The sequence below is a fragment of the Eleginops maclovinus genome, chromosome 12 (assembly GCF_036324505.1).
Source record: "Eleginops maclovinus isolate JMC-PN-2008 ecotype Puerto Natales chromosome 12, JC_Emac_rtc_rv5, whole genome shotgun sequence".
NCBI lineage: Eukaryota > Metazoa > Chordata > Actinopteri > Perciformes > Eleginopidae > Eleginops > Eleginops maclovinus.
In genome coordinates this window covers 29,367,609-29,377,608 of record NC_086360.1, presented here as the reverse complement: position 1 = coordinate 29,377,608, position 10,000 = coordinate 29,367,609, and the positions used below count along the sequence as shown (strand labels likewise).

The 10,000-nt window shown below is 47.2% G+C and overlaps 1 protein-coding gene across 8 annotated transcripts in view; it reads left to right on the top strand.

Annotated features, from left to right (window-relative positions):
* Positions 1-965: 965 nt before the first annotated feature.
* Positions 966-10,000, top strand: part of tsc1a (TSC complex subunit 1a) — a 16,694-nt gene continuing 7,659 nt past the window's right edge. The window contains exons 1-18 of one of the 8 annotated variants that reach the window (XM_063897557.1): positions 966-1,042; positions 1,168-1,297; positions 1,875-1,995; positions 2,259-2,362; positions 2,445-2,612; positions 2,695-2,839; positions 3,041-3,195; positions 3,893-3,966; positions 4,040-4,215; positions 4,379-4,443; positions 4,718-4,829; positions 5,101-5,192; positions 5,293-5,404; positions 5,475-5,626; positions 5,717-5,856; positions 6,125-6,195; positions 8,867-9,018; positions 9,110-9,292. In XM_063897557.1, the coding sequence (XP_063753627.1) occupies positions 1,887-1,995; positions 2,259-2,362; positions 2,445-2,612; positions 2,695-2,839; positions 3,041-3,195; positions 3,893-3,966; positions 4,040-4,215; positions 4,379-4,443; positions 4,718-4,829; positions 5,101-5,192; positions 5,293-5,404; positions 5,475-5,626; positions 5,717-5,856; positions 6,125-6,195; positions 8,867-9,018; positions 9,110-9,292 (2,010 nt within the window). In that variant the 5' untranslated portion in view covers positions 966-1,042; positions 1,168-1,297; positions 1,875-1,886. Of the gene's footprint in view, positions 1,043-1,167; positions 1,298-1,479; positions 1,677-1,874; positions 1,996-2,258; positions 2,363-2,444; positions 2,613-2,694; positions 2,840-3,040; positions 3,196-3,892; positions 3,967-4,039; positions 4,216-4,378; positions 4,444-4,717; positions 4,830-5,100; positions 5,193-5,292; positions 5,405-5,474; positions 5,627-5,716; positions 5,857-6,124; positions 6,196-8,866; positions 9,019-9,109; positions 9,293-10,000 lie in introns of those variants that run through there. The other 7 variants (XM_063897560.1, XM_063897559.1, XM_063897554.1 and 4 more) reach the window with 7 other exon arrangements.

Here is a 10,000-nt window from a genome sequence, read left to right as displayed (position 1 = left end):
TGTCTCTCTCTCTCTGTCTCTCTCTCTCTCTCTCTGTCCGTCTGTCTGTCTCTTCTGATATTTATACTCTCCTGTTATCAGTGTTAAAGGAGCAGTTCTGTGGTGTGTAATGGAGTGTGTATTCCAACAGCAGTGAATCATGACTTCATAAGTCTTTTCCATTCATCATCATCATCATCATCATCATGACTTGTGTAATGATGATGATGATGATGATGATGATGAGCATTTTGAGACTTAATAAAGAAGTATTGAACGTAAATGCAAAATAGACAGGACAACATGTTTTCATGAGAACACACACAGCTGCTGTTGCACACACACACACACACACACACACACACACACACACACACACACACACACACACACACACACACACACACACACACACACACACACAGCTGCTGGTGTCACACACTCCTGTGTTCTCGGAGGTGTGTTTTTCTGAATGGAGTCGGTGTATTTCTGGTGAATAGGTGGTGCAGTTTGGACCTGTGTTTAATGCTGGTTATATGGAATAGGGAATAGTGACGCTTTTGTTGGAATCAGGTCTGTGGTTAACACAGAGAGTTTTATTTTACCACATAAAATACATCAGTAAATAGGAATAGGATTTAAATAATGAATGTAATATGGAAATGAAAGGACCAATAATAAGCATTTCTATTTAGTTCCACATTTATTTAAATGAATATATAAATATCCTTTTTTGTATAATAAGAAATTGTTATATATGTGTATTTAATTACTTAATACTTTATTATAACGAGGATATTCCTCTGCAGTTTCAAATGCAAATGTTCACTTTTATGCTGACGATGCTGTTGGTGTTATTCCTGTCTTATTCTTTGAGTCATCCCTTTCCTGTCCTTCATTGACCCCCACCTGTGTGAACTGGGAAAGGCCTCTAGCTCCATTTGCTCTGAACCAGCTGCAACATGATCCTAAACTCTGGGTTCTCTGTTACTGGTTGTAATGTGTGTTCTGTAACTGTGCTGCTGGCCAGGAGTCTCTGAATGGACCTTCCTAGTTGAATAAGGTAAATAAATGAATAAATTCTTAACCTTGTACAAATTACATTTCATGGCCCTCCTAGGACGCCAGTCTCTTTTTACTGCGTGGTGGTTTGACACGAATGATTCATAACAAAAACCTCCTGTTCAGATCTGACGTGGAGACTCGTTTTTCCCATGTTGTACTCCCGCCCTGAACACCTCCCTGGTTGATTGACAGCGCCGGTGGGCGGGGCTTGGAGTTGCTCAACATGTCTGCGCCCTGATCAACAGGTCTGAAGGTAACGGAGCTCTTTAACGTTTGTTCATAACGGCGGTTTCTGACGTTAATTTACCGACTGTGTCCGTGTCACTGCACCGGATGTTACCGGACAGCCAGAGGCGGGAAACAGTGCTGTCAGCAGCACTGTTTAAACAGTTAGCAGCAGACTTGACAGCTGTTAGCATGTTAGCTTAGCATCAGGCTGCTACCGGTGAGCTAACGTAGAGTCCGAGGAGCTTTCATCATGCTAACTGTTAGCTTAGCTTAGTTTAAAGTTTTTAACTGCTGATGTGACGTCACGCTACTGTCATTACATAACAGCAGTGACGTCACACACAGATTACGTCGCTGTAAAAGAAACATAACAATAAAGTGACGCAGTGTGCAGAAACATGAAGGTAACTGAAGTACAGAATACAGATAAACATAACGAGAAAGGCAATGTTATTAAATGCTGCTTATGTCAATAAAATAATATTTAAAGAAACATATAAGAGATATATTGTATTTGAGAAGTTATGATTTGAGTTCATGAACATGTTTATTTTATTTCTTGGTATTAATATCTGTGTGTGTGTGGGTGTTCGTGTGTCCAGGTCTTCTTCACTATGTCCAATCAGCAGCTGAGTATTGGGGAGCTCCTCCTCTCATTGGACAGTTCAGACCTGCAGGAGGCGGAGCTAGTGAGAGCAGCTGTGAACCAGCAGCTGAGCTCAGGTGAGTCACCTGTCAGGCAGATACTTTGAATGAGAGGGATTTAATATAAGAAATGTGGGAACACAGTGACATCACTATGGAACACTTGTGCTCCTATTGGCTCTCTCCAACACATTGTACGTGATTGGCTAAGGGGCGGGACATCTCTAAGCGGTTGACCAATCACAACAGAGCCGGCCAGCTAAATTGAATTTGAACATAAAGCATGGAGACATGTCTCAGTAGAACGTCCCTTTAAATAACAGTATGTGTTTCCTCCTCAGACAGAGGAGGCGCTGTCCTTTCCTCGTTGGTGGAGTTTTACCTGGACTCCTCCTCCTCTCAGGTGCTGCTCCTCCTTTCCTCCATCCGAGAGCACCACCATAAGGTCAGTTCTTCTTCACCTCCATCCTCGCTGTGTGCTGCCGTTGACCGGCTTCTGTTCTCGGTGTGTTCATGATGATCATCAGGGTGTCTCTCTACAGCCTCTGCTGGAGAAGCTGAATGAGGCTCTGAGCCGCTCTGGATCCAGACTCCCTGCTGTGACTCTGCTGGGTCACCTGATCAGGAAGCAGCCGCCATGGGTTCACACCGTCAGCCGCTCCCCCCTGCTGCCCTCCCTGCTCCGACAGCTGAAGGTACGCACCACAACAATAACAATACAGATAATAATAACACATGTATTATAAATGTGTGTGTGTGTGTGTGTGTATGTGTCAGACGGAGACGGACGTGGTGTTCCTGATCACCGCGGTGCTCGTGCTCATCACACTGTTACCCATGATACCTCAGGCCGGGAAGCAGCACATCTATGACTTCTTCGACGTGTTCGGACGCCTTGCATCCTGGAGCTACAGGAACCCTGGTAACACACACACACACACACACACACACACACACACACACACACACACACACACACACACACACAGAAGAATAAAATCAGAATGAAATAAAAAATACAATTAAATTAAAAGCCAACCAAAAGTGACTCTGTGATCTGATTGGATGAGCGTGCGGCGGTGCAGTCATGTGATTCCATACTCTTTGCTGTGATTGGCTGCAGGTCACGTGCCGGTGGAGCACCTGGTGCACCTGCAGGCGGGGGTGTACTCCCTGTTCCACCGGCTGTACGGCATGTTCCCCTGCAACTTCATGTCCTACCTGCGGCTGCACTACAGCATGAAGGAGAACCTGGACGTCTTCCAGGAAGTCGTCAAGGTCAGAGCTCCCCTCGTTAGGTCCACAGGAGACCCACCTGTCCTAGACCCTGAACCCACGGCAGTCCTTGTCTCCAGCCCAGTGTCTTGTTGTTGAGCTGACCACCACCGGGTTTCTAGTAGATTCAAACCTTTCTGCGAGACTGCAGCTGCTGCGTTTCTCAGGAGACATGAAGCTGAAACACAAAACCATTCCTCTCAGTCAGTTTGGTATTAAGAGAATAACCCCCCCCACCCCAGTACTGACCCCTGTTTACATTTTAATCCACCACATAAAATAATAACCCCCCCCCGGGGGATTTAAAAATGGAGACACTAAACGTCCTCATTGGACCAGGGAGATGCTGCCTTCAGGGACCAACACAGGAACAGGACACCCTGCAGTTAAATGATAACAGTGTTTAGATCTCTCTCTCTCTCTCGCTGTCTCTCTCTCTCTCTCTCTCTGTCTCTCTCTCTCTCTGTCTCACTCTCTCTCTCTCTCTCTCTCTCTCTCTCTCTCTCTGTCTCTCTCTCACTCTGTCTCACTCTCTCTCTCTCTGTCTCTCTCTCTCACTCTGTCTCACTCTCTCTCTCTCTGTCTCTCTCTCTCACTCTGTCTCTCTCTCTGTCTCTGTGTGTCTCTCTCACTCTCACTCTCTCTCTCTGTCTCTCTCTCACTGTCTCTCTCTCACTCTCTCTCTCTCTCTCTCGTTCAGCCCATGTTGGAACATGTACGGGTTCACCCGGAGCTGGTCACAGGGACTCAGGACTACGAGCTGGACCCGTCCAGGTGAGTTCTCAGGAAACGCTGATGCTGGCTTCCTGTGTTGGATTTTCAGAATAAAAGTGTGCTCCCCCCTCAGGTGGAGATGTTACGAGGTGCACGACATCGTGATAGAGTGTTCGCGGGTCTCTCTGGACCCTCTGGACTCGTCCTGTGAGGAGGACGCTTACTCCTCCCTCAGAGAACCGCCCCCTTCCCCATCCCCCCTGCCACACCTCAACCTCACCTGCAGCCAAGACACCATCAGCAGCTCAGGTGTGTGTGTGTGTGTGTGTGTGTGTGTGTGTGTGTGTGTGTGTGTGTGTGTGTGTGTGTGTGTGTGTGTGTGTGTGTGTGTGTGTGTGTGTGTGTGTGTGTGTGTGTGTGTGTGTGTGTGTGTGTGTGTGTGTGTACTTAATATTTCCTCATGTTTGTTCAGCAGGAAGTTCAGTGTGTCCTCTGCTGACCTCCTCTCCACTCACACTCAGCTCTTCAGATATGCAGGTAACACCTTATCCCCTCTGTCCTTCCTTCTAACCTTCCATCCTTCCTCCCCTCTGTCCTTCCTTCTAACCTTCCATCCTTCCTCCCCTCTGTCCTTCCTTCTAACCTTCCATCCTTCCTCCCCTCTGTCCTTCCTTCTAACCTTCCATCCTTCCTCCCCTCTGTCCTTCCTTCTAACCTTCCATCCTTCCTCCCCTCTGTCCTTCCTTCTAACCTTCCTTCCTTCCTCCTTTCCTCCTTCCTACATGTAGTTTATTATCAGTTTGTGTCTCAGGTTGATGATGTCACCTGGAGCCCCTCCTCTCAATGTGGTTTGTCGACGCCCCCTCCTGAACCTGCTGCTCCAGGCCCCGCCCCCCCGTTGAGCAGGACCACCTCCATCTCAGGTGAGACAAGTAAGACACTGTGAGACAGTTGAGACTGTGAGACAGGTGAGACTGAGAGACAGGTGAGACTGTGAGACAGGTGAGACTGTGAGACAGGTGAGACTGAGAGACAGGTGAGACTGTGAGACAGGTGAGACTGTGAGACAGGTGAGACTGTGAGACAGGTGAGACTGAGAGACAGGTGAGACTGTGAGACAGGTGAGACTGAGAGACAGGTGAGACTGTGAGACAGGTGTATACATGTTATTAATAAATGTCTCTGAATTTCCAGGTGTGAAATGCTCCTCCTCAGCCACCGTCCAGGTGGTGCCTCTGGCTGAAGAGATCCAACATGGTGGTCAGACTCCTGACAACAACACCCAGGTGAGATCAAGTTCCTCCCCCTCCTCCTCCTCCTCCTCCTCCTCCTCCTCCTCCTCACAGAAGGGCGTTTATTCTCAAGTACCCCCTCTCCTCCTCACAGGTAAAGCTGTTTGCAGAGCAGGAGTCCATTCAGCCAATCCCAGAGGAGCAGGGGCGGGGCCAGAATGATGACATCAGCAGTGAAGGTGATCAGCTGATGATCAGCTGTGCAGGTGACTCACCTGAAGCAGAGTGCTGCTCTGTCGGGCTGCTGCTGTAACTCAACACATGTTGTCTCTGCAGACACCCTCCTCACCTCCACCCCCGCCCGCCCACCTGCCGTCTGCCACACCCCCCCTCATAGGTCAGAGGGAAGCCCTGCCCCCTCCTACGAGCCTCTGTTTGAGCTCGCTCTCCCGCGAGCCGCCTCACTCTTCATCGGGAGGAAGACTCAGGTAGAATTATTATAATTATCACTTTTTTATTTTCCTCTCAGGTTTGTTCGGCCTGAAATGTAAGTCTTAATAAAAACGTGTTTCCTGCAGGAGGCGCTGGAGAGAGCAGCTGGGGGGGGGGGAGGAGAGAGGAAGGGGGAGGAGGAGGAGCTCACCTCCATCTCCCCCTTGCAGGCCCTGGATCAGCTGATCGTCCACGGATATGACGCCCACCATCACCTCAGCCGGAGGTGAGAAAACACTGAGTGCCTGAACGCACCACCCTCATTTCAGTCCCTGAACGCACTACCCTCATTTCAGACCCTGAACGCACCACACTAATTTTTGTTTAGAATTTAAACAGGTTTACACCGACCCAATATGTATGTGTGTGTGTGTGTGTGTGTGTGTGTGTGTGTGTGTGTGTGTGTGTGTGTGTGTGTGTGTGTGTGTGTGTGTGTGTGTGTGTGTGTGTGTGTGTGTGTGTGTGTGTGTGTGTGTGTGTGCGTGTGTGTGCAGGTTGTCAGCAGCGAGTCGGTCGGTGGATCGGAGTCATTTTGGAGGTAAACAGCAGAGCATGAAAACTAAAGGTACACTAACAGCCTCACTGACATCATGACTTGTTGTTGTTGTTGTTGTTGTTGTTGTTGTTGTTGTTGTTGTTGTTGTTGTTGTTGTTGATGTGATCGACTGGCTGGTGTTTGAATTAGCGTGTGACTAACACTCAGTGTAGTTGCATCAGATATAGTGACTCTTTGTTTCGAGCATGAACAGTGTGTGTGTATCACCTGGTACGTTACCGTGGTGATGTGTTGCTGTGGAGACGTCTATGGCGAGCCGTCTGAGTATGTATTCCATATCCTTGATATCAGACGGCAGTTGCCTACACTAGTTAGCCCTTTGGCAGCACTTGTTAGATATATGATCACACTAGTTTGGCACTTTGTTTTACTAGTTGAACAAAACATTTTACTAGTCATTATTTTCCAGCAACTACTGGCACTGTTGTCCGACTAGTTCCCACATAAGCCTTACAAGTGACGCCAGGAGCTGCACTAGTAGCTCTAAAGTCCCAACGAGTACGCTCTTAGATGGACTAGTGGCCCTCTGACCGTACTAGTGATGCTAAAAGTCTTACTAGTTAACTAGTGTGCTGCAAAACCTCTGACATGTTAACTAGTTACAAAAAAGAAGGAAAATTGGTGAACTAGTTAACTAGTGGCATACATTTTTCTGCACTAGTTAACTAGTAACACCCAAAATGATTCACTAGTTAACTAGTGAAGGCAAAAGGTTCACTAGTTAACGGCTCTTTTGACCTTACTAGTTAACTAGTGCGGCTCAAAATGTCTACACGTTAAATAGTGAACCTTGTGCCCTTACTAGTTAACTAGTGAGCTATACATTTAAATTCAACTAGTTAACTAGTGACTCCTCTAAAGCCTCACTAGTTAACTAGTGAGCTATACATTTAAATTCAACTAGTGCACTTGTATGCAAATGAAGAAGGCGGGATCCGGGTTTTGGTGGGTCAGTGTTCCTCTCTGTGCTGGAGAGCCTTGGGGCACTTCTCCTGCAATGTTTGGTTTGAGGTCTCGAAGATCAGATGCGCATCAGTCCGGTTTTTAGTGCCAAGTGTGAGAATATCGTCCGTGGGAAGTCAGTCAGTGTGTTTTATGTCTCAACGCTTGTTCTGTCTCTCTTTTGCTCTGCTTTGTGTGTGTTTCTGTGCAGGTGTGTGTATGCTTGTGTGTGACAACACCGGCACTCGTGACACAAAAGTAGAGGATATGATCGTGGCACATTTTAGCAGCAGTGCTCATGAAATGAATAAAGCTGAAACACTGAGCATCTCTTAAAGTCAGGTTAACGATAGACCCGTATAAACGTCCTCTCCATATTCGCCTTCGACTTAATATTTACAGAAGTCACGACGATCTCTCTTCCTCATAGGAAAGCTGTGATTCGGTTATTCCATCTTTCTATCCATCTTTGAGGTCCCTCTCACCGTGCTACACTAATCCAAGCACCTTTCAAATTGCACCTTTGCCGTGCTAAAGCAACGTTCTAATGTTAGCAGCATCTTCCGTGTTCTTACCTCATTTATATACAGTCATATGATCATAGTTAAAATCACCGTGTATTTAAACTCCGATTCTTCAAAACCTATTTTAAAAGGTGGGCTGGCGGTCTAGCTTAGGGCCAATAGGAGACCTCAGCGCACTCTGTCCCCTCCTCCTCATTAGCATACAGTGCAACTAGTTAACTAGTGGCACTACATATGTCCTACACGTTAACTAGTGAACCTTTTGCACCCACTAGTTAACTAGTGACTCCTCTAAAGCCTCACTAGTTAACTAGTGAGGCTTTAGAGGAGTCACTAGTTAACTAGTTGAATTTAAATGTATAGCTCACTAGTTAACTAGTAAGGGCACAAGGTTCACTATTTAACGTGTAGACATTTTGAGCCGCACTAGTTAACTAGTAAGGTCAAAAGAGCCGTTAACTAGTGAACCTTTTGCCTTCACTAGTTAACTAGTGAATCATTTTGGGTGTTACTAGTTAACTAGTGCAGAAAAATGTATGCCACTAGTTAACTAGTTCACCAATTTTCCTTCTTTTTTGTAACTAGTTAACATGTCAGAGGTTTTGCAGCACACTAGTTAACTAGTAAGACTTTTAGCATCACTAGTACGGTCAGAGGGCCACTAGTCCATCTAAGAGCGTACTCGTTGGGACTTTAGAGCTACTAGTGCAGCTCCTGGCGTCACTTGTAAGGCTTATGTGGGAACTAGTCGGACAACAGTGCCAGTAGTTGCTGGAAAATAATGACTAGTAAAATGTTTTGTTCAACTAGTAAAACAAAGTGCCAAACTAGTGTAACCAAATATCTAACAACTGCTGCCAAAGGGCTAACTAGTGTAGGCAACTGCCGTCTGATATCAAGGATATGGAATACATACTCAGACGGCTCGCCATAGATCTGCGTACACCCCGCTGCTAACAGCGGCTAACAGCGGCTAACAGCGGCTAACAGCGGCTAACAGCGGCTAACAGCGGCCTCTGCATTAGCAAGCTAACCATGCAGCCTCCTCCCTCGTGGCTCTAAAGGAGCCTCCCAGTGATGGAGCCTCCCCGCAGACATGTACTAGAGGCCTGTATGTTTCTTAGTGTTACAATCATCTGTGTGTATGTGTGTGTGTGTGTGTGTGTGTGTGTGTGTGTGTGTGTGTGTGTGTGTGTGTGTGTGTGTGTGTGTAGAGGAGCTGCAAGCGCTCAGCTCTCAGCTGTTGCTGCTGCAGGCTCAGCTGCAGTACGAGCGTTTCAAGAGGCAGCAGCACGCCGTCAGGAACCGCCGCCTGCTGAGGAGAGTGCTGAGCAGCACGGCCATGGAGGAGGATGCCGTCGCCATGGTCACACACACACACACACACACACACACACACACACACACACACACACACATTTATTCAGTATCCGTTTCTTTTTCTTCTCTTCTCTTAGAAGGGGCAGCTGTGTGTGCAGGATGAGGAGATCCGCTCTCTGAAGTGCAGTCTGCAGGAGGAGCAGAGACGATACACACTCCTGCAGCAGGACACACAGACACACACTGAGCAGCTGCACACACACATCCAGCAGCTGCTGCTGCAGCAACAGGAAGTGCAGAGAGACACACAGAGACTCAAGGTAACACAAACTCTGTGATACAACACACACTCAGTGTTACACACACACTCTGTGGTACACACACACTCTGTGATACATACACACTCTGTTACACACACACTCTGTTACACACACACTCTGTGGTACACACACACTCTGTGTTACACACACACTCTGTGGTACACACACACTCTGTGTTACACACACACTCTGTGATACATACACACTCTGTTACACACACACTCTGTGGTACACACACACTCTGTGTTACACACACACACTCTGTGGTACACACACACTCTGTGTTACACACACACTCTGTGATACACACACACACTCTGTGTTACACACACACTCTGTGATACACACACACACTCTGTGTTACACACACACTATGTGATACAACCCACTTTGTGGTACACACACACTCTGTGGTACAACACATGCTGTGGTACACACACACTCTGTAGTACACACACACACACTCTGTGGTACACACACACTCTGTGATACAACACACTCTGTGGTACACAAACACTCTGTGGTACACACACACTCTGTGATACACACACACTCTGTGATACACACACACTCTGTGGTACACACACACTCTGTGGTACACACACACTCTGTGATACACACACACTCTGTGATACACACACACTCTGTGGTACACACACACTCTGTGATACATACACACTCTGTGATACATACACACTCTGTGATACA